At 47.3% G+C, this 25,041-nt stretch overlaps 1 protein-coding gene across 6 annotated transcripts in view; it reads right to left on the bottom strand.

The window, feature by feature from the left end:
* The window catches only part of CELF2 (CUGBP Elav-like family member 2), an 814,024-nt gene that overhangs the window by 279,546 nt on the left and 509,437 nt on the right, over positions 1-25,041 (bottom strand). For 3 of the 6 annotated variants that reach the window (XM_038530149.1, XM_038530147.1, XM_038530146.1), the window contains exon 1: positions 24,326-24,441. The exons of the other annotated variants lie outside the window; for them this stretch is intronic. In XM_038530149.1, the coding sequence (XP_038386077.1) occupies positions 24,326-24,399 (74 nt within the window). In that variant the 5' untranslated portion in view covers positions 24,400-24,441. Of the gene's footprint in view, positions 1-24,325; positions 24,442-25,041 lie in introns of those variants that run through there. 6 annotated transcript variants of the gene reach the window in all.

The raw sequence follows: 25,041 nt of genomic DNA on the forward strand, positions 1-25,041 counted from the left end.
TTCCATCCGGGCCCTGCCTGTGACCCTGGGCTTTACGTCCCGCCTCCTACCCTCCTTAGCCACAAAGTAAGTATCACTAGAAATGACACTGCGACAGATGGTGACAAGTGTCGGTGAGGATGTGGAGAAACGGGAAACTCCTACCATGCTTCTGGGGGGAACGTAAAATGGTGCGATTGCTCTGGAGAGAGCTCAGCACTTCCCCCAAAGGCTGAACACCAAAACACCCCGTGACCCGGCCACGCAGTCCTAAGCGGACACCCCACTGGAACGTGCTCGAACCAGCACCTGTGCGCGGACCATCAGGGCAGCGTTATTCCTAAGAGCCCAGGCCACCCAGGAATGCCCATCAGCTGATGACTTGGGCGGGCCCACCCAGACCCTGGAACAAGGCTCTGCCCTAAACCGAGGGATGGAGTATGGACACACACCCCCCCCCCCCTCCGCAGCAGGTGCACTTGAAAACATTGGCCAGGGATTCCCGGGTGGCTCAGTGGTTTAGCACCTGCCCTCAGCCCAGGGTGTGATCCTGGAGTCCTGGGATCGAGTCCGACATCAGGCTCCCTTGCAGAGAGCCTGCTTCTTCCTCTCTCTCTCTCTCTCCCTCATAAATAAAATCTTAAAATAAAATAAAATAAAATAAACATCGGCCACGTGAAAGCAGCCAGACACAAAGGTCCACAAAGTCCAATGACTGCATTTATGTGAAATGTCCAGAACAGGCCACCCGCAGATGCACAGCATAGACAGTGCTTGCCTAGGGGGCCGGGAGGTGGGCTGCAAGGGGACAAAAGGGGGGGTATGTGGGGCTTCTTTGCAGTGGGGGAGTCATGAAAATACTCTGAAAATATACATTTGGGGCAATGATGGTCGCTCCGCTTTGTGAATACACTCAGGCCACTGTACACTTCAGAGGGGTGACTATTATGGTAGGTGAATAATATTTCAAATAAAAACAAACTAGACTAACACCGGGGAAGGCTGCCAGTTTCTCAGAGCGAAGGCAAAGGAAATCAGGCGGAAATCTGCTGTAGGAGAACCATCGAGGTGACCCTTTCAAGTCGAGAGGGAGTGGTGAAGTCACTCGGGAGCTGGGATGGCCATGACACCTGCCAATCCTGTGCTCACGTCCGCCTCAATCACCACCCCGGCCTTCAAACAACTTGAGCCTCCGAGTGCCCCACGTAAAGTCGTTTAACGTACAGCAATGTTGTCGGGCCCTAAAAAGCTCTGAATTAAACCGAGGGCTTCCGATGGAATACTAACGGAAACACAAACAGAAAGGCAGTAAATATAAAATGCCCTTTCTTTTCCCCCAAAGAGAAAACCAACTTCTTGGTAATTTCCCAATGTTTCAACCCAATGCTAAGCCCCCAACTTTCCTGTTCTTATTGATGAGATTCTAATCACGCAAATAAAAAAAGTTCTCCAGAAACATTCCAGGCTATTCTGATTCTAACCATTGCTGACCATGTACCCACAACTGTATCTTGATGATTAAATCATAATATAATTTTCGTGAAATCCAGACACAGGATGATGAGACGGAGCGCAGGACGCTAGAGCTAGGTAAGCGCCAAAGACATAAAAATCAAAATAATCCTGACAGGACTCTTTTTACATACGCTAACCGGAGTGGGAATGTCCAAGCAGATCAGCTTACACACTTTAAAACCTCCAGGATCCATTCAACTCCAAGGGGATTCCTGTTACGTCCGGATGGAGGGTTACAGAGATCCTACTGCGTAAACATCGGGGAACAGGACCCAGAGAGATCTCTTTACACAAAGCCAACTTTCTTAAGAAAATGGTCTGGAAAAACCAGATGTGAAAAGTTTGTGTAACTTGATGGCACAGAAGAGACTGGACATGTGTTGAACTAAGAAGCAGGAGTTACATTTTTCATATGAAGTCCTGGAATCTCGACAGCGTCTCTATGTGCGATTTTCACGTTCCTTCCTAATCAGCCTCGTGAAGTGAGAGGGCTTGGGGACTTTCTCCGGGATGGCTTTCCAAGTGCTCCTGCTCCAAGCTTTAAGGGGAAATCCCAGGGAATGTGTGTTTATAATAAACCACTCTTCACAGTTGGTGGGTCTTGAGGTCACATGGTCACCTTCCTACCCCGTGCGCCCTGCTTAGGAGTGGAGACTATGGTTCCTCTCCTCTCTTGGGATCTGCTTCTAGGTCTTTGTAGTATCACTCCCCGTTATGGGTGGCGTACCTGTGTCTCCCTCTCTCCAAACCCATATGTTGAAGCCCTAACTCCCCCAGAATGATGCTAATTTGGAGATGGGCTTTGGGGAGGTAATTAGGTTGAGATGAGCTCATGAGGGTGGGGCCCCTCTGATGGAATTCGTGCCCTTATAAAAAGAGGAAGTGACCACAGCCCTCACTCTGTCTCTGTGATGGAAAGACACAGCAAGAAGGTGGCCAACCACAAGTGGGAAGAGGAACTTCCGCAGACACCAGACCTGCTGGCACCTTGGTGTCCGACTTCCCAGTCTCCCTAGTGTCAGAAGTAAAGGCTGTGTGGGCCGCCCAGCCTGTGGGCCATTGTCACAGCCTCCTGAATGGAGTGAAGGCCCCCGCTAGTGCCAAGAGGCCAGAAGAAGAGCCACTAACGCAACCTAGCACAGAGATGGAGTGAAACAGCAGGTGCAACACAGCTGGATCGTGGAAGAGAGACTGAAAAGTAGAAGATGAGGTGGTGGCAGGTGAGCTCACCAAACAGGAGGCTAGTAAAGAATTACCCATTCTGTGAACGGGGATACAATGCTGAGGACGCCAGGGGGCGGGGGGCAGCAGTAAAGCAGTGACCGGCACAGGAGCAGGTGTTTAGTAAATATTTGTTGAGCCACGAAGTAACAACTACAAATCATTATACAGGGAACGGGGAGAAGACCAGCCAGGCGAGAGTGACAAAAAGCAGAAACCAAATAAATGACTACATAGGAAATACAGCATAAAACAGGGCTTTCCTGGGGGCTCGGAGTTCTACGGTGCCATAATTAAAATTCCTTAGAAATTATACCTTTAAAGTTTCTATAAACGATCGTTACTTTCGTCTTATGATGCAATTTATTAGATGTGAAAAATGTTATTATGGCAGATTAAGATCTTATCAAGTACTCAACACAGGTCGGTGTGTTTACACGACAGAGAACCTATTTTATCTCTTCTTCAAAGCGGTGTCTCCGTCTTGTGAACACTTGTTCTGGATTATCTCCGTGTCGTCGGAGGCGATTCACACAGAGAACAGCCAGTGGAGACGCGGCCAGATGCACAAATACCACTCTCTCCCTCCCGCCTTGCCCCCGCCTGGCCTTGGACTTCCTCCCGTCCCGCGTTCCCATAGAATCACCCGGGCCCATTGTCCATGAGACGGAAATCGTGACATTTTTCTAGATCTGCCATTTTTTTCTAAGAGACGTGGAAGTCTGAAAATGGGAGATCTTCAGTTAAAAACCCGCCGCAGCCCCAAGACAGGCCACCCACCCATTCTGTTCTTCTTGATCCCTGGAGTGTTTCTGAAATCCTCTCGGTAGAAGTGACACAATGACGTGAGCTCGATGGAAGCGGAACAGAGGAGACATCACTTCTGTCCTCCCCACCCCAGCCACTCAACATAGACGACACATCCCAAAGTCACTAGGAATTTTTTTTTTTAATCTATCTGCCTATTTGAACTTCCTTGGGCTTCTGGTCTCCTTCAGGAGCACGGGCATAAAAGTGTAAAACGTAACAGATACACAATCATTCCTCATCTTGCAATGAAACTAGCCTGAAAAACTGATATAGAAGTTCGCACTTCAATGACGAAAGTTATGAGGCACATTTAACACTGATCATCCATTGAGCGGCTTTAAATAAAGCTTTAAAAATAAACTCGTGACTCAAAATGTTTTTTTTTTTTTCTTCCACGCTATGCATCGAGAAGCTTACGAAGCTGATGCAAGGACTAAAACGTGCATGTGGGCAAATACAGAATAAATAAAGTCGTGGCTCTTGGGGCAAATAATTAAGCTCACAGTGGAGGCTCTTGAGTCATGGTTTGGGGGCCCTGGCAGCGCTCCCCGTGACGACAGGGCTCCTGCCTCCAGAGGCGGGATGCAAAGATCTCAGGAAGTACTGGCGGGAGCGCCGATGACATGCTTCCTTGCCTTCCCGGCCCACATCCTGGCAGATGGTGGGAGCTCCGTGAGCATTTGCTCAGTTCAATTCCATACTCAAAATAGGCAGTCGCGACTTTTCTTCCGTTTTCCTTGGATTTGATGTGCTTGCACCTACTCGGCGCCATATGGAGCGGGAGGTGGTAGGTGCCGCGGTCGGGAAGCTCACTGCAGCTTGCTGTCTGCGCTCAGGGTCCCGCGGCCTAATGGCTCAAGGTGCTGCAGGACCCCGGAGAATCCACAGGTGAGCGCAGGACCCGGGGGCAGCAGGGGCGCACTCAGCTTGGCATGGGGGGAAGGGGAGGGTGAGGAATGACACCGTGATGCAGTCAGCTTCCCAGACCAAGGCCCACCCCCTCCCTCCTCCGGCGCGAAGACTTTGTAAAGCCTTCCATTTTTAATCCCAAAACTCACATTTAATAAATGAGTTTCATCACTGCCACAAACGTCTTAATAAAAACGAACCCAACATCATTTAAAACAATTGTCGTGATTTCAAGTTCATGGATGTGGTTCCAAATGCTAAAATGGTTTCATGTGGGGTATCTATACAAAGGCTACGGCACATTTGTAAACCATAATCCTCAAGAAATAGCATTTCATCCCCCCTCCATCTGTAATTTACACATGATACGTAAGTGCATATAGATGCAATATGTACAAAATCAGTGCTACAAATGGATATCCTAAGTTTCACTCTAGAATTCCTTTTTGGGCCCATGTAGTGCCTAATATTTGCTTGATCACAGAAGTCCCGTCAGAATTCCTACTGTCCCTGCACCATAACCACCGCTCTCCCTAATGCGTTTCGGTAAAGGAGTAATCATCTCCTAATAGGATTTTCTTCACACCTTGCCTAAGTCGACAACCATCCCGTATCAATAACTTAATAAGCACTACTGTCGGAAAGACCATTCAATTTCACACACCACGTACCTCTACTGGCACAACTTGGCGACGTAACACAGTGCAAACCACCTCTGATGCAGTCATTCCAAGAGAAGCATTCTCCTCTTTAAAATGTAGGTCAGAGGCTTTGCCAGAGGACTCCTCGAATACAGGCCCAGGCACGGGTGGGGAGGACAGAAGGGAGAAGTCATGTCTCCAATGAGGCTGAAGTGTACCCCCAGAACACTGACCTATGACATCCTTGTAGGTAAGGCTCGGTCCCCCCAGGGGCAGCCACCTCCAAGGACAGAGGGACACAGACCTGCCCGTACCTGCTGTGGCTCCTCTGTGTATCACGACTGTCATAATTTAACGTGGCTACCTACCTGTAGGTACAGCACTCTTCGTGCTGTAGGGTTTTTACAACATCCAATAAAAACAACAAACTAAAATCACTTTGGTTTTGCCATAAGCCTAATAAGGAGGAATCTAAAGATTTTTTTTTTTCACCTCACCACGCCCATGAATTCAACCTGTATCTTGGTTCTTTCTCACCCTCTACCTTCATGATTTTTTTTTTTTTAAACTCAAAGTTCTAGGGCTGTGGACCAGAGCACATGATGACACGAAAGCCAAGTATTACAGCCGATCCATTTCAAAGAGAGGACTAAAATGTCATAAGAGACGAAAGAGCCCAAGCTGGGTTGGGAAGGAATTTCATCTCGTGGAGCACTGAGTCGAATAAACGAAGAAACAACTCTTGCTGTCCTTTCAGCAAATGACAAAACCCTTTCTGGGATTCATAATGCTCTTAATAAATTGTGGAAATGGGATCGTGGCCAACCCGAGAACACCCAGGAAGCAGCCACTGCTGAGCTCACAGGCGCCGTCCACCCCCTCCTGGACTGACACCAAGCACAGGCTATTGAGGCAGAAACACAGTTCACCAAACACCCCCACATAAAATTAACAGATCAAACCGTGAGACTCAGTTCCCCCACCCCCACCCCGACGCCCCAACCTCCATCGGTCTGGGCAGTGTGATTGTGGAGACAAGCTTTCTAAGAAAGAGAAGGTTGAGAATAACAGGCAGAGGGCCAAGGAGCGAGTGAGGCAAGATGCCCACGGTCAGAAGGCAAGAAGAACTGGGTGTGGGGAGTTGGGAGGTGAGAGGCAGGAAGAATCAGAAAAGCAAAAAGAACCACCATGTGCCACGGAGGTCGAGTGAGGAATTTTAGGAGGACGGTCATTTGGCCGAAAAAGCTAGAAGATAGGCCATGAGCACTTGGTGGCATACAAGAAACACCGAGCTAGACTGATGCCTCCCGCAGCCACCGGTTGAGGAATGACGTTCATTTTAACCCCCCAGAGAGGATGCGGGGTCCAACTAGCAAAGGAACAGACCCAAGGGGGGGCCACCTTCCCATCAGGAATTGGCCTTGGGGCTAAAAGAGATCGAGACACCACCAGATGGCAGCACAGAGCCAAATACGATGCCCATTTATTCCTCCAGGATATATAACAACACTGCATCACAGGAATGGCTAATCTGTCACTAGACTGTCTACTTTTATGTTTAATAAAAGATAAGATTAGAGAACTAAAACTCGCTCCCCATAGAAAGGTAAATATTGAGGCTGGAGAAGCCTCTTGTCATTGCACAGAACAGACCCTCAATTAGTAGATGTACCTTCGCTGTGTAAATGGCAGGGGAGAGTAATTAACAATTAATAGAAGCTGCCCTCAATTTAAAGCCTCGAAGGGAAGTAATTAAATTTAGTAGAACCGGTAGCCTCTAAACAAAGATACGTAACACGAACACAAAAGGCAACACGGATCTCAATAATAAATGCAAATTGGAAACAAGGTTTGACGCTAAGACTGGAGAGAAATGATCCTAAAATCCGAAGTCCCTCCGTTCAAAAGACTAGTTTATGAACCTGTTTTGATCCAGGCCAAGGTGTGACTTGAATCCTTGCTGATGTTTCTTAAGCACAACCTCACTTCCCAGGTATTTATGCATGCACGTCAGACAACTCCCCGCCGTTGGAATTAGCCATACAAGTACCTTTCATATCGACGCAGAGATACTTGATATATACCGTGTCAACATCACTACCAGGCATGGAGATCGCAAACACTGCGCTGCTTGTTGGTCATGAAACAAAATTGCCAGGCAGAGTTTGTGTAGCTCCAGAGGGTAAATTAATGCAGGCAACGGGGTTATCAGCAGTCTTTAGCCTGCCTCTCGAAGCTTCTAACAGAAACAGTTAGGGAGCAGAAGTGTTACATCTGGCTACAGCTGCACATTACATGGTCCATTGAGACTCGGATGCTGATGGCTGCCCTGAATAACAAACAGCTGGGTATAAATGTAAAAATCGGGAAATCGATCTTAAACACACATGTTCTACGAATCCTCTGAAATCCCCAGCACTGAATGAGAAAGAGCAATTAGCACTGAAGAGTGCCCAAGTGTCTCAGAGATTAGAATTCGAAAAATGTACCTGGGCACCCCGGTGTCATTGTACTGGGGCCGCGCTCTCCGGTTCCTCTGTCACAGAGGACAGTGGGGACGCAAAGGCCGTGCGGTCAGGTCATTTTCTCCCCTGGTCGTGCTCCGGTTGAAAGCAGAAGCAACCAAGCTTCTGATACGAGCTTCCAGAATGAGGTGCCCTTGTCTCAGGAGCTGAAGCTGGAGCGAAGGGAAAGGTCGCCCTGCTGGAGGCTGGTCCCCGGGGTCCTCCAGCGCCGAGCCCAGGTGCGGCAGGAGGGGCGCGTCCACCGGATTCAGGCCGGGAAGAAGCCTGAGCTACTGAGACAGCACATCCCGAAGTGCCCAGCAGGGTGCAGACGCGTTAGGGACGCAGAAGGAGCTCTTGCTACATTGGTTAAATTTTCTATTATGGAAGATTCACGAGAATGGGTCAGAGAAAGAGAGCAAGGCTAGAAATGGCCTTTTCTGAATGTTTAAAAGCACGGAAAACCCCTTCCATGGGAGGGTTTGGGTTAGTCCTCTGTGCAGCTTTACAAAAGCTGGCAACCACGCTTGTGCTGTCTTTAAGGAAGCTAGCGCCACGGGATCAGATGCGAGAATTTATCATCCAAACTTGGACACTTTTCAGGTTGACAGAGGGACACTGATAATGACAGTGCCAGGCCAGCTGGCGTAAACTGGGAGGATCCCAGCTAACCAGGACACCCACTCCCTGCACCCTGAGCGCCGGGGGCATGAAAAGGAGCTTGAAGTCCTGTCCCGAGCGCCAGGGAAGTGGCTGCTATCCCATTGGCTTCTTTTCACTCTCCATGCCCACTTGTCCTCAAGATTCCAGCTCTAGTGTAAATTAAAGAGCATGTCTAAAGGAGGTTCAGGCGGCAAAAGGGCAGACGGGAGGGAATCCAGATTTCTTTGCTTGCACGATTAATCCTGTGGATCACTCCAGATCCAATCTGACCTAACGGACTAGGACACTAGGACACTCTGGCCGCTGTTTCAGATGAGAAAAAACTGTAATATTAGAGGTTTTAAGAATTAATGCTGATCCCACCCCCCCACACACACACACATACACACCCACCCCCACGATCTCTCAAACTACCTGGATTCTGCAACCCAAGCAGCCAACATCATAAAAGTGCTAATGTACATGAGCATTTCCACCGAGGCACTGTTTTCTCTACTGGGTTCTTAAATAACACATGAAATGTGATTTTTAAGAACTCTAGGAAGGGTCCAGATAAAGGGGGGGGGGAGTGATGAGGCAATATTATTTACCCAATGAGATTCTGCAAGATGAAGAACGAAGGTCTTCAGAAAGCTAGAAAACAGTTCTATTCTCAGGTCCCAACAAGGAAATCCTTTAGGAGCCCCAAACAACACAACAGTGCAGATCCTTCTCCTTTTAAACCAGCGTTTCTCCGAAGAAGAAACCAAGTCAACAGTGGTGACTAAAGCTCAGAGTAACCAAATGTTTCACTTAGAGTAGAAATTACGATTAACATTTTGTAAAATTTGTAACACCTGCAACAGGCGGCTAACCAGTACATCATGAGACTTTTTTTTTTTTTTTGAGAATGATGATTAAGAAAAGTTACAACTCTTGTTCACAGGGAGGCAGTTTAGAGTAAAAAAAAAAAAAAAACCACAACAACAACAACAAAAAAAAAAAAAAACGGAATTTTCAGTACAGAAAATGTTTAGGTGGTTTCCACAGGACAACAAATGAACTGATCGATTCAGCCAAATAACAGGTCAGCTGTGACTCATAATTCCTAAACTCCTCAGCTGTCTGACTTAATTTTAACTATTGAATCTGTGATTTAAACTGAAAAACTACCATGTACTTTCGGACTTGAGTTGAATTTACCAGGCCGCCGTGGAGTCAATCTGCTACTGTAGGGGCGAACAGGAAACTTCGAGAATCAGACAACTTTAAAAGCTAATTTACTTTGGTTCTGGGCTAATTACATTTTTTCAAGGAAGTTTTGCTGATTGATTGGTTAGGAATGCAAGCTACCAAAAGCCCAGGCACTTAGAGACATACACATAACCAGTGTAAAAAAAAAAAAAACAAAAAACAAAACAAAAAACAAGGGCCCTGAACAAGAGAAGGGTATTTGTTAACTCACAAAAGGAGTTTATGGAGTACACAAATTGAGTTGCTCTCATTTATACCTTGAAACTGGCCAATTATATTATGGAGACCATGTCTTGTTTTCATGGCAGAGGCCCTGCTTCAAAAGCAATAGCAATCCATTTACATTAAAAAAAATATATATATATATATACACAATAAATAAAAATGTACAACACTTGTTGATGTGTTTTATTACACAGAAGGCGTTTTACCTGGACACCAGAGTTAATTTCCATTCCAGGAACGTTAAAAATCCTGAACACGGTTGGTTATTTTTATGGTCTGTGTAAAGTGGTCTGTCCCAAACCCAACATACCTGAGAGGCTGTAATTTATTTTTTTTTTAAGATTTTTAAAATTTATTTGTGAGAGACACAGAATGAGAGACAGAGAGAAAGAGGCAGAGACATGGGTAGAGGGAGAAGCAGGCTCCCTGCGGGTAGCCCGATGTAGGACTTGATCCCAGGACCCCGAGACCATGACCTGAGCCAAAGGCAGACGCTCAACCACTAAGCCACTCAAGTGCCTCTGTAATTTATGTTAGAAGGTATAAACCATTAGGTATATATGGAGAAATATCCAATTCACCAGGTATACAGCGAACTTAAACAGATTTCAACGGTTTGCAATTTAATTATCACCTAATAATCACCTATTTGAATGCATGTCTGTCCTCCCTGTCAGGGCAGGGCTCCACAGAATCAGGAACAGTCTGTGGGTTTTCTGAACCACCTGTCAAATGTTTGCTCCTATTTTGGATTCGAGCATCAACCATGATTTTTCTTCAGTTGCCCGAGAATTTAAACTCTACTAGGGTCTGGAGAGTGAGCTGTGACATTCTGAACCACCACATAAATGATAAATCAGGTACCTGAAAAACAGCAACAATAGAGTAACAATGTTATTGTAACCTCTTCCTCCTGTTTACCTCCAAAACCAAGGAACATTTTTCTATTTCACTGCTTATTTTCATCCTAAAACCAGGAACCGATGAGTGAACTACTAAGGTATAACTTGTCACATTCCTTTTTTTTATTTTTTTTAATTCCAAGTGGTGTAAGTTCTCACTAAAATTAGAAAGAGGATCTCATCCTGTGTCTAAAAAAAGCTAAATTTGGGGCGCCTGGGTGGCTTAGTGGTTGGGAGTCTGCCTTTGGTTTGGGTCATGATCCCGGGATCCTGGAGTAGAGTTCCCCTTCGGGTTCCCCACAGGGAGCCTGCTTCTCCCTCTGCCTATGTCTCTGCCTCTCTCTCTCACATGAATAAATAAAATCTTTAAAAAAAAAAAAAAAAAAAAAGCTAAATTGGCCAGCATGTTTATCATGCCCAGCCTCTCAGACCAAAGGGAGAGCCTACCTTATAGTCATGTCTACACCGGAGTCTGTTGTTTTGTTTTTGTTTTTATTTTTTTTTAAGATTTTATTTATTTATTCATGAGAGAGAGAGAGAGAGAGAGAGAGGCAGAGACACAGGCAGAGGGAGAAGCAGGCTCCATGCAGTGAGCCTGATGTGGGATTTGATCCTGGGTCTCCAGGATCACGCCCTGGGCTGAAGGCAGGCACTTAACCGCTGAGCCACCCAGGAATCCCTTGTTTTATTTTTAAATCACATCCTAGGTAGGAGGGGGTGCAGCAGGAAAACACCCCATAATTGGATCTGCCCCAGGAAGGCAATAGTGTCTGTATCTCAACTCTCTCAAACTGGCCCATCACACTTGGATCTAAATCCAATCCTGGTTTCTCGTTTTCCATCCTGGAAACAGAGGATTCGTGAGTGGACATGCCACAGTGACTGAGGAGACTATGGAGGGAACCAAGAGCTAAAACAGTAATAGCATTTTCTTCCCATTGTATGATCGTCATTGGGAACCCAGCATTTTGGCAAAGTGTTCAAACATCAGAGAAGGGAGCTGGTGTCATGTAGTTGAGAGCCATGGTCTTGGGCCCTCTAGGCTGATTTCTGAAAGCCTTATAATGAGGGTGGAGTGGGTATACATTCCATTCTTTGGCTGCATTTTTGTTCAACAAAGCCTACAATTTTCAGTCACTTGAAAATGTAATTATAGATAATGTTTGCATCAGTAGCAAGAATACAATAAGCACACGGGGCATGGAAACTCCACTCAAATCATATCCTCTTCGGTCGCGACGCTTCTCTCCTGCCAAAAGTGGAGGCATTTCGACAAACTAATACTCAATATGAAACGGTTTGAGGGTTAGACCAACCCATGCGTGGATTCTACTCCAACTTGTCCATGATCCCTTCCTCTACGTTGGGTATCTAGCCATGAAAGAGAAATCTATGGTTTGCTGAAGATTCAGAATCCCATCAAATGTTTACGCACTTGAGCCAAAAGCTACGGGGGGACGTGACAAGTTTGTAGAAATGGATGGGATACCATACCCAAGTTGACACAACTGTCAATCATCTAAAATCCACTGGTTTGGAGACTTGCTTATGCTATTGTCTCCTTAGCTGGTCCACATATGAAGGAAGTGGTGAAACTGCACGTAACAGGATGCTGCATGAAGTCACTGAGGCGGATGGTGGAGACAGAACGTCACTCGAAAGCCTTTTTCTAATTCACAAGGCGGCGTGCTCTGGCTCAAGGTGCCCCTGAGAAGGGCCAAGGGTTCATTTAAATCAGATGTAGAAATTAAGAAGTTGGAAAAAAAAAAAAGTTGTTGGAAATAAATGAGGGGGAAGGCCAGGTGCCTAGTGAAGTCCTCACAAGAAGCCTCTTCATGAAAATATAAGGTTATAATTATATATTATAACCAGATGAAGAATAAGGATCCACCTTAACATTCAATGTTAACTGTTTCTTTATCTGTGCAATAAGGGAAAACAGGCATTAAGAGATCTTGACGCTGCCATGGCGACCCTTTCTACTGACACTGGTCACAACACTCTTGCCTTCTAGACTCAGAAATTGGTCTGCCTATGAAATAAAAAAACAAGCGATTTACGTGAAAGAACATGTAAAAAGTAGATCATTTTTAGGTCACAGCTAAGAAACTGTATTTCATACTCAGAATCCACATCGTCAGCTGCCAACTCACCAACATATGCAGAAATTTAATCTGCTCATGGTCACAGAAGGGTCTAAGAATCCCTCAAAAGACCAAAGCAGCCTCTTGGACCAGAATGTGAAATAGCACAAGAGGAAGACCTTGGGCTTTGGAAATGGGCACTTCCATCCTCTAGAACCTTCTTCTCACTTGCAAAATAGGAATGAAACAAATTACCTCGCAAAGTTGTTCTGAAGATTATCGATAATTTATATGAATTCCTTAGCCTGATGGCTGGCCCCTATCCCCAGCTAATACCATAAAATACTTCGGAAGGTATACCCACAGGAAGGCGGCATCCTTTAAAGTATCAGTAATCAGGAGAAAAACGTTTAACAAGGAGTATTTAGTTGTCAGAGAATTATAGCTTTGTTGACATGAGAAAACATTTTTTTGGCTTCTGGGTAGACATCATTATTTTATTGAACAGACGACTAGAAATCAATTTGGATAAAAGGATCACGTTCTGAGAAGACCTGAAAAACAAGACACAGTTAGGGGCAAGATAAAGCCCACCACGCGGCTTCCCTGGCTGACATTAGTCCAATTCTGGTCACTTTTTATAACAACTGGACACAAAATCTTGGCCCAACTGCAAGGCTGCCTATAAAGTTAATTAGACTTCTTTGACCCTGAGAAGATAGAATGTGCTCACTGCAAAGTACCAATCAATTTGCCCAGGAACATTTGGAGTATCTGGGCGGCGGGGCCCTTCTCCAAGGGTTTGGCCAGCTTTGGGCCACAGATTGAGTTTTTCCTTCCCACCAAGCTCGGGATCTGCAGTCATCTCTGATGGCGATGACGCTTCCACTGCCTGCTTCACCCTCATGCAAAGTGGTCTGTTCCCAGGAGGCAGGGCTCACTTAGCTTGGGCGGTCACATGAGTGACCCGGTGATCCGCAGTCAACATCACGCTCTTAGCCAGAGCAAGTGCTAACTGTTCCCCTGGCCCATCATCCTGAGAACATCCTTCAACGAATGGACTCAGGCTGCTGGGTTCCCCACTGAATCTGAACAGGTGTGATCTTATTAATCAGTTGAATGACTTATCAACATTAGGAGCGAATCTCCACACTAGCTAAGGCAGCTCTGGTGTCTTAGGACCTCAAGGACCCTAGCAGCTCCGTTGGGAGAAGTGCCTGTTTATTAAAGCAGAGACCAGAGCAACTATGATGTATCCTGCAGCCGGGCACCACCCGGATACACCCCATATCCACTGTGCCACCTCCTAAACATCACTGACTCCTTATCCAGGTCATTTCCCCCCTTTGGAGACTCTCCTTCTCTGATCTCTAGGCATTCTGTGGCCTGAGCACCTCACGAGTGGGTTAGGTGCCAAGATCGACAATAGTCCCTTTCCATATTCACATCCCACATTCCCTATGGCTGGGTTTTGGCGAGCGTTGCGAGTCCCATTATTGGGAACCAGCCTGCACATTGTGTGGCTGATTCTCTCCCCATAAGAAAATCAAAATCTATTTCAGCTGGTGTAGAGATGGGCTTTTTTTTTTTTTCCTTCAGAACACGCAGATGGGGATATTGGATAAAGATATTGCTTTTTGCCTCAACCCTATCCCAGAATGGAAGGTCTGACCACAAGTTCACAATTGGAAGATGAACCACATTTTATTTCTCAATCATCATGCAGAAAAGGGAGAGAGAGAGAGAGAAAAAAAAATCAGTCTTTACAATGTTGTCCTGGGGACTGAGCATTTTCTGGAAGTTTATATGGGAGCAATACTGCTTTATGGGTCTTTGGCTGAGACTCTAAAGCACAAATGTTCTGAGGGAGAACACATTAACTGGTCAGCTGTAATGAGGTTTCACTGTACTTGACTCTCCCAGGAAATGCAGGTGAACTTGTGGTCAGTTTTAAGTACCGTGAAGCTATAAAATATTTAGGCTATCATTCTTTTCCCAGCATTAGCCTCACAACAATTCCGTGGCACAGGTAAGGAGTGTATCTTAATAGCCTTATTTTCTAGATGAGGAATCTTGACAAGTCACCTGAGACCAGAAATGGCCACAGAACGAACCAGAAGACAAGCCCGGGAACACCTGAGACTGTTGCTGAGTGAGTGATGGGGGTCTCGTCTTGAAGGACCTGCACGTCGCTGCTGGAGACACCCTAGAGCAACATCCCTAGTGATTTCGGCCGACTTCACCCAAGCAGACCCCAACACAGGGCAAGGAACCCCGATGAGCAGAAACAATCCAAGAGGAAGTGATTTCTAACTAAAACTATAACAACCCCCCCCCCCCCCCCCCCGCAACGGCTAGTGGAATTAAAACATTTCTGAAGCTATTCCTTGGAGAAAAGGGAATTCTGTGGCCGGTGTTTACTGAAAAGAGGGGAGCGCTTGGCCTCAGTGTCCACGCCAACACAGGGTTTTGTAAAGCACCTCTCAGGACCAGAAGTGAACCAACACCAGCAGGTGTGCTCTAGTGAGTACAGGTAAAGGCAGGCATGAAGCACCTGTTGGATGCGACCCTCTGACATCTCAGGGTAAAAGGAAGAAGAAAAAGAGAAAGAGGAGACAAAGAGAGACCAGAAAAATATGGCTTTTGATGAAAAGGAAGAAGAATCCCGACAGGTAACAGCATCACGCAAGACGGACACGACTCGGTATTAAGGGACTGCGCCAGGCGTGTCAACCAGCGCCCAGGCTTTTCAGGGACTGCTGGGTCGCCTTTCAATCCTGACACCAAGGAGAGATGGGCTGCGTGGACGATGGGAGGCACGAGGAAGGATGTCACCGGCGTGGACCGAAGGGACTGATTGCAGTTGGAGGACTCCTGGTGACAATTTTGAGAAAGCAAACACAGCTGCAGTGGAGCCAAATATAGCTGCCCGAGACAATGGCCTCCATAAAGTTAATCATTCTGAAATATGCTCCCCCTCTGCTCAAGCAGAAAACTCAACACCCCTTCCCTAATGCAGGAAGGCAAAATACAGTTTTGTGCAGAGAAACACGCAGCTGCTCCGTGAAACTGGCCGCGCGGCGGTGGCCGAGGGGTTTCCGCGCTGCCCTCCCGGCTCCGCAGGCGCAGGTGCAGGCCCCTCGGCGAGCAGGGCTGGAGGAGACGGGCTTAGAGAAGGGTAAAACAAGAGGAGGAAAGATAGCATCAGGAAAGCAAATTCCAGAAGCCGCTGCGCCTGCAGGACGGAGAGCAAGCGGGTGCACAGAATCAGAAGCGCAGAGTCCAGGGAACAGCCTGGCTCCCTAAATATGCATTAGTTGTCTCCCAGAGCCCGCCTCCCTCGTGCTCCTCCACGACGTCTGGGTCTTTATTATTCCCCGAAGGTTTCTCACGGAGCAAATGAAATGTCATGTTTCAACCTTTGTTTGCTTCACCTGCGCGACACCCAACGTCTTACCCCGGAGATGCACGAGGAAAACCGCCGGGTGGGTGGGGAGTGTTGATGCACCTGTAGGATGGTTTCCACCACTTCTCTCTACCCCCCCCCCCCACACGCACGTCCCGACATCTCCTGTAATGTTAGCCTTTTCCAGATGCTCTGTTAGTCTGCTGAACTCTCATTGGCCACAATCAGAATTTCAGGGGCTCTTTGCAACAGGGAACGGGAAGCCATGGGATCATGATATACATCCGGAAGAGGGTGGCAGCGGTCAAGAGGCACAAAGTGAGGAGTGTGGTCCAGCCACGGCAGCTCCAGCTACCCAAGAAAATATCCATTTAGGGTCAACTGTCCAGGTGGCTCTGCAAGAGTCTTTCCTCCTGCTCCAAACCTAAAAGATCCTGATGGTAGCAACAGAAGCCCCTGCTCCGGGTCTGAGGACTTTGCGGCAAGGCTAGAAAGGGCCCTCAACTCTCAGCTATTTCCCCTATAAGGTGTGACAACTCTATCAGAGGGGACTTTTGTCCTCACCTTTGACAGAAGCTACTCAGAGGCTCTGGGCCAAAGAGTCAGAGCATCATCCTGAGACCTATTTCTAGTGGGATCACTGATCTGAATACACTTTTGGTCAAGATGCTAAACCTTTCTAAACCCTAAAATGATCAGTTATGAAGATAGTAATCTGTAAACACAGGCCATGTTCTAGCAATTTCATAGCTTCTATAGCCAAAGATCACTAAGGGGAAGGTATTTTAAGGAAGTAAAGAATTATGCCCAATAAAATAGCTTCTGTATATATATTTCCATACATATATACATGCAAATATATGTATGCATATGTGTACACACACATTTTATGCCTACTGACCACAGCCACATGAAGAGCATTGTTTGGCTTTTTTTTTTAAGATGTTATTTATTTATTTATGAGAGAGACAGAGAGACAGAGGGAGAAGCAGAGACCGAGAAAGAGGCAGAGACACAGGCAGAGGGGGAAGCAGGCTCCCTGCAGAGAGCCCGATGTGGGACTCGATCCCAGGACCCCGGGATCACGACCTGAGCCAAAGGCAGACGCTCAACCGCTGAGCCACCCAGGCATCCCTGGTTTGGCTCTTTTAACTCATCAAAGGACCAGCTGTTTTTATTTTTGGCAGATAAATGTGGTTCAAGTTTCCTGCGACAGGGGGAGACCAGGAGAAGCGGAAAACAGACTTTATGATAAAGGATATAAAATACCACCTCGCAATTTAATGAGCTTGAGTCAAACTATGAACTTTCTTTACAAAAAAGCATGCAAGTTAAGCATTTCAGCATCAAATCACAGAACTTGAGATCCTAGTATGAAAGCTGAAGAACTAGTCACTCTCCCATGAACTCAAAAAAAAAAAATTGTTATACTGTCCAAAAGTTATGTCAAAATGTCAGATCAATCAGCTGAAGTTAATTGCCTTCTGAGGAGTGAGTCACCACCATCATCTGTGCAACTAGGGGATCTTCAGGCCCTACTGGAGCCTATAAATGTCAGACAAAACAGCTGATGGGCTGGGGGGTACTGATGTCTGTGGTTATGACAGAGGCATAGAATCAAAACATCCCCAAAACCCAGTTTTTAAGGCAATGTTACTATTAAAGGAATCTCGTGACCCGGTCATCTCTCTGTAGGACTGACTCTTAACCGTTCTGCTGACCAAACGGGAGCACAGATCATTTAAACAGAGACCTCCTCAGAATAGATTTATTTAAAATCTGACCTTAAGTAAAAGGCCATCGGAGTCTGGTAGAGAAGTTCGGAATAACAAACCCAAATGATATTTTAGTCTAAATACAGCCTAAACTTAATTTACATAAATCTTCAGGAGGAAAAAAAAATGGGTCTAATAATTTGCTGGCAAGTTGGCTCTGAGGCATTCATTCAAATGGAGTAATTAAAATTTAACCAAAAACGGAATTTGTACTCATCTGTCATTTTGAGAGCCGTAGGATTACATATTTATTAGCATTCCATTTTAAAGGATCAGCTGATTTTAAAGTATCACTCTCCGTATCTGAACATAATATACAATCTGCAGTTCATAAAACAGGCCGTTCATAAAACTCCTGAGTGTAGCTCTGTGAACGTGTAAATCTCAAATATGCTCACCACGCATTTCCACCACATAACTGGAATTGTATTTCTATAAAACCAGTTGGAGTAATCACTTTCTGTCGTGATTTAGGACAAATGGGAAGGGCGAACCGGTTCAAAATCTCCCTGTTGCCCCCTTTCTTTTAAGAGTCCTTTTTAGGAGGAGTCTAACTAACACTCACAGTAAAATGAAAAAAGAAATCCCCAGGAGGAGGAGGAGGAGGAGGAGGAGGAGGAGGTGGTTTCCATCCCTTCACATCTAGATTCAGAGCATGAGACTATTGGATGACACAATTAAACAGTGATGATGCTAAAGGGGAATAATTATTTTACAATTACCTGAGAGCATCACATTTGCGGCGCTAATTAGTTTTTGTTTCCCGCAAAGGTTTTTCCAGGAATGTGCAGCTCCATTTCTCTTAGCTTTAGCAAGAGCTCTCTCTTAAGGAAAAATAAAAATACATTTTCTGCACTGCTACACAAGTGGCACACCAGTGACGCCGGCCCCGTTGTATTAGAGGTCCCTCCCTGGTGGGGGAAACAGACACGGGGGCAGGGGAACTTATTGGTGCTAATGAACTGGAAACCATTAGTACTTTCCAGACCTTCCCTTCTGCGGTGCTGTGGCACACATATTGCACGGACAAATAGCTGACTCTTGGTGGTGTCCTAATCTGCAAACCAAAAGCAAAACTGTGAGCCTCCCCTGGAAAAAAAAAAAAAAAAAAAAAGAAAAACCACCGAACCACAATCCTCCAGAATGAACAGTCTAAATTGGAAATAAAGACTTAAAGTTTGGATGAAGTTCAGCACAGGAAGTGCCACAACATCGGTGCCTTATACGTGTGGCTCCCTGAAACATGTTGAAAATACCAGATTTTCCAGTGGAATGCCAATCAGATAAAAGGATGCTGACAGCATGGTTTAGCAGTTGAGGGGTGCATTTTTAAAATGTGCTACGATGACATCAGTGACCGTGCAGAAGTCTCCATATAAGCCTTAACAAACAAGTGTTACCCCAAATTCTGGCACAGTAGCTAGATCACGTCGTGTGCTGGTTGGAGGACACTCAAGTTTATCCGATGATTTTGCATGCCAAAGTCATACCTGTCGTTAATTGGAAGCTCAGCATTTAATCTGTAAGCAACGAAACCACAAGGAAGGGGTAAGGAGAAATGAAAAATTTGCAAATTTCTGTGAAAAAAAAAAAGAGGGAGGCAGGGGAAGTAGTTTTCAGTCTTTTATCAAAGGCCACATATACTGTTGTTACAGCTGTCGCAGTTTGGGAGGGGGAGACTGCTCAGAGGTAGAAAACATTCTAAATGATCCCATGAAATCTTAATTACCAGCTTTGTATCTGAAAATCTTATCTCCTTTTTTATCTTGTCTTGCAAGGTTCCTATTGCCCCCGTTTCACAGCATCTGATCAACAGAATCCTCGAGTAATCTCAATCCAGGAAATCCCAATTAAACAGCAACACCCGACAATTCACAACACACCTCTAACCCAGATCAAAGATAACATCAGTGTCTCAAAACGCCAACATGGGATGAGTTTTTGGTTTCGGGAAGCGGCTGATGCTAAAATACGTGTTGCTTACTGAGAAATCCTACCTGAAAGCACATGTTTAAAATTTTTCCTTAAAAACCCATATACCTAACTCTTCGAGTGTCTCTCTTTAATCCCTCATGCGGTCATCAAAGAATCAGGTGACAAGTCTCAGTTATCACTCTGTTTTATTACTGGCATTTTCCAAATATAGTTCAAATGCCATCTGGGGGGAAAGAAAAGCAAAAGGTACCCTCATGCTTTTGACCTTCATTTTGCTGGTACCTTGTAAGCCAGAAAATCTTTTTCATCAAAATACATTCTCTTTAATTAACATATGGAATAAGAGTATGGGCTTGAAGGCAATTCAATAGAAAGGCAATTCTGAACAAGTGATGTGTATTTCCTATAATGCTCTCGTGTGGCACAATTTGGGTTTCCTGATAAAACTCTATGTCGAATATTTAATTCAGAGTTCTCTCCTGTCTCCCCAACAACATGTGAACTGGCATTTATATAACACACACACAAGCCAACCAGAGCTTTGCTGTTGACTGCCTATGCGACATGGGGGAGCACAGAACCTCTTTAACCATGAGCTGTAAAATGGGTATAATATGCCCCCTGCACATCTATTGTCAAGGTCAGAGACAGGTAAGTCAAGTGCCCTGGCACACAGTAGGCGTTCAATGAACGACTCATGTTTTTGTCCATTTAAGGAGGGAAGGGGAGAAAGCTAGTAATTGCACTGCCTCCTGGAGGGGTCACATTGCCCCTACAATAGCTTCTCAATCTATAAAATGAGAAAGTTCGACCAGATGGTCTCTAAAGCCCCTTTCAACTTGAACAGTGAAAGTCCCTAGAACCACCTTTCAGTTTAACTGGACACTGACAGACATTTTTCCAGTTTTCCTCACTTGGGAGGACCTAATGAGCAAAAATGATGAATTCGCCAAGTTGATAAATTTATATTCAGGACAACTTTTCTTGTTTCCAACAAGGTTAACTTACTGAAGGTGAAAAAAAAAAAAAAAGAAAAAGATTTCATGTTAATTTATTGCTAGCTTCTGGGTGTCTTACTCTAACATCACAAATCTGAATAATTTTAAAGCTGCATCTGTAGATATTTTTCCACCTGAGATTTCTCATTTCCAAGACATCATTTCTTAGATTTTTAAAAATTCTAAAGCAGCTAAAAACCCTAAATACATATGTGATCATTAAAAAGGTTAAACAAAGGAAACCCACATCCCCACCCCCACCCCAGACTGTCCCAGTTTAAAATTTCTGAAATCAGTTCCTATTTCTGTTTTCATTATGCTTTGTAGCAAGCGATATTCTATAGCAACACAAGGACAACAAAACAGTAGGTAGTTAAGGTTATTTAAAAGGTCTATTTCCATTTATAGTTTCAACACTGAACGCTTAAAACGCCAAGACTTTGAAGCATATGTCCTAACAATTCAGACCCATTGCAAAGCCTTATATGATCTGGGCTCTTTAAACACAGGATGGCTCGTGGGGCCATCAAGCATAATAATTCATCTCAAAAGCTATTTGTTCATCTGCCTTGAGGACTCAAACATATTACATCTTGCAAACTTATGTAATATATTCTTGTGGGAAAACGCCATTGAAACTATGTCCTACTGCTTTAGAAAAATCAACACCAGAAAAGCCCCTATGCTTTATTTAAGTTCCTTTTAGGAATAGGCCAACATCTAGGCGACTGCAATTTAGTCCAAATGGAAATATACCATATGTGACAACCAGTCCCCAAAACAATAAATCTGCACAGCTATCTTCCCAACTGCATGCATATGGCAATAAGATACACTGTTAGGTGGGTTTCAAGCATTTTCAGCTTGTCATATGCCCTCCCACACACCTCTGCTCCCCAAAGATAGTCTGCAATGTGAGTTAATTGCAAACTATTTTGGAAAGCATGCTACAGTACTTTCAGGGCTAAGAAGACGGAATAGCTATCTGGAAACAGATTATTTACAAATCCTCTATTTTTCGTTGTTTTTTTTTTTTTTTTTTAAGTTCAATCAAGCAAGCACTGAAAACAATGGGAGTTTGATTCCAAAGGATATCATTTGGAAAGAACTAGCATCTGGGAAGAGAAGTAGGGTAGAAGTTACATATTAGGGTTTGTACAGAAGACACCAGGGCAGAGATACAAAGGCTCTATTCAGAGCAAACAGTTTGAAAAAGCCACATTCAGCCACCAAAGGAAAAGGACACATTAAACTTTCATAATTCATAATTTAACTGACAACAGACAGCATCTTTCGGAGACCATTAACACATTGAATTCACAGAGCATTCATTAGCCATATCATGGTCACCTAAGTAGCAAGGTGACCATAAATTCACTATCACGATCAAGCCAATTCTCTCTCCCAACACTCCTCTAGAGAGCAGAAAGCACAAAACTTTCCAGAGCAAAGGTGCAAACAAGCATTATGTATCTATACAGATATTTATTTTAAGGGGGACAGGACACAGATCTTGTAAAAACAAGTATCATGGGAACGTTACTAATCAAGATTAATTTCCCAGAGAAACTGCCAAAAGGAAATTCAATATTTTAATTTACGTTATCTGATTATCTTAGTTGGGACAACGAACCCGATCGTGTGTACAGGCAAGTTAACATTCTTCATATCGACTGGAAGGACAACTGCACTTAACCGATTCTATCCGCTCCCTCCCCCCACCTTTTTTTTTTTTTTTTTTTTTAAATCCTAGGGGCTCAAATAGTTGGCCACTGAGAGTTTCTCAAAAATCTCTCAAACTCGTAACATTTAACATGCTAGAAAATGAATCCAGCACCATAGGGGAAAGTTGCCAGAGAGATGGATCATAAAGCTCTGAATGGCCTACAAATTGCAAAGTGTAGGGTAAGGTGCCGGAGAGAATATGGATGTGAAGTTCCATAGCGGGTGGAATCAGGAAACATTTTATAGGAACTCTTACCAAGGATAACAGTCCTTTTTTTTTTTTTCTTCCTTTTTTTTTTTTTTCTTTTTTTCTTTTTTTTTTCCCCCACTAGATTAACTGCAGCCCAGATTCCCTGGCAGTTTTCGTGCCTGGTAAGAGAGAATTTCTGCATTCCAAGTCTAAAATGGACACAGACCTTTCAGACCCGCTCTGGCAATCCTTCTAGGTTTCTTTTTCACAACACGACTGAATACAAGTGGGTGCCACGGACTCCACAGCGCCTGAGCTGAGGGGAGAAAGTTTCCTGTCGACACTAACGAGCCAGACAAAAATCAGATATACTTTCCCTTTCTCAAGATCCCAGCTCTCTACTTCTCCCGATAAACTCTCCACCCTAGTTTGGCGACACGTAAAACAACCAGAATCACATTAATTATTAAATTAGAGACCGCATCTCAGACCAACCACCATGATTACGTAAAAATTACCTCTAATTTCTGCAACAGAGTACACCGGGCTATTTTAATGCTTTATAATTATCCATCCTCCTCCTCCCGCCCCCCCAACCCCCCACCCCTTCTCTCCCTGCACTCTTCCACCACCGGAAAGGGATCTTTGCAAATGCAAGTCGGAGGAGCGGGGAATTCGGTAAGAAGGGATCTTTAAATGGGCCACCAGGGCTCCGTCAGACCCGCATTTCAAATGACACGAGCGTGCACGCGCGCACCCCGCCCCGGGACGCCGCGCCCCGCTCGCCGGTCCCCGCCGGTCCCCGCGCCCCTTGCACCCCAGCGCCCCTGCTCGCCGGTCCTCGCACCCCCTGCACCCCTTGCACCCCGGCTCCCCAGTCCCCGCCAGTCCCCGCACCCCCTGCACCCCTGCGCCCCGCTCGCCGGTCCCTGCACCCCTTGCACCCCCGCGCCCCGCTCGCCGGCACCCGCACCCCCTGCGCCCTCTGCACCCTGCGCCCCCCTCGCCAGTCCCCGCACCCCCGCGCCCCGCTCGCGGGTCCTCACCTGGTCCCCCCCTCCCTGGCACCCGCACCCCCGGCGCCCTCTGCACCCTGCGCCCCCCTCGCCAGTCCCCGCACCCCCGCGCCCCGCTCGCGGGTTCTCACCTGGTCCCCCCCTCCCTGGCACCCGCACCCCCCGCGCCCTCTGCACCCTGCGCCCCCCCCTCGCCAGTCCCCGCACCCCCTGCACCCCCGCGCCCCGCTCGCGGGTCCTCACCTGGTCCCCCCCGCTCCCTGGCACCCGCACCCCCTGCACCTTGCACCCCGCCCGCCGGCACCCGCACCCCCTGCACCCCCGCGCCCCCCTCGCCGGTCCCCGCACCCCGCGCCCCGCTCGCCGGTCCTCACCTGGTCCCCCGGCTCGCGGGTGTCCGCCTGGAGCCCACGCCCAGCCTGCCGGCCCCCGCCCCGCCCCGCCCCGGCCCCGCGCCCCGCGCCCCGCGGCCCGGGACCCCAGGGAGGCGCCCGCCCGGGGCCCGCCGCCCGCTCCCGCCGTCCTCGGGGCTCCGGGGAGGCGCCCCGGCTGCAGCCGCCCCGCCCGGCCACGCGTGCCCGGGGCCCCACTCACATTCGGTCGGGAACTAGCAGGCGGCCCTCGACCATCATGTCCGGGAGGAAATCCAGCTTGAAGGCAGAAGTCATGGTCTCGGCGCGCGGAGGCTCCGCGCTGGGGGCGGCGGGGGCGGCGGGGGCGGCGGGGCGGCGGGGCGGGGGCGGGGCGGGGCGGGGGGCGCGCGTCCGAGCGGCCGCGGCGGCGAGACGGGCAGGGGCAGGTGCGCGCGGCCTCCCGGCGGCCGCCCGAGCGGCACTTGTCACATTCTCTCGCTCCCGCCCTCCGCCAATCCCCGCCGGAGCCCCGCGGCCGGCGCCGGGGCTGCGGAGCGCCAGGTGCGGCGAGCGGAGGCGGAGGCGGAGCTCCGCGCCCGCCGCGCCGCCGCTTAACCCCTGCGGGCCCGCGCGGCCCCCGGAGGGGGAGGGGGAGGGGGACGGGAGGGGGGAGGGGGGCGGCGGGCTGAGCTCACCAGCTGCAAAACTAGCCCGACTTTCCCGGGGTCCCCAGCCTCGGGCCGGTTGCGCTCAGTTCCCCGTTCGCACGGCGCCCGGCGCGAGGCCCGAACCGCCGCCCGAGCGGATCCGGTGCCACCGTAGCGCCCGAGCCCGGGTCACCCGGCGGCCGAACCCCAGCAGCTCCGGGCCCGCCGGCCAGAAACGGGCCCCTCCCGAGGGCTTGCTGGGCCCGGGCCGCCCGCCTGTGCGATGTGCTTGCCACCGGCAGGAACAATG

The sequence above is a fragment of the Canis lupus genome, chromosome 2, assembly GCF_011100685.1.
Source record: "Canis lupus familiaris isolate Mischka breed German Shepherd chromosome 2, alternate assembly UU_Cfam_GSD_1.0, whole genome shotgun sequence".
Classification (NCBI taxonomy): Eukaryota; Metazoa; Chordata; class Mammalia; order Carnivora; family Canidae; genus Canis; species Canis lupus.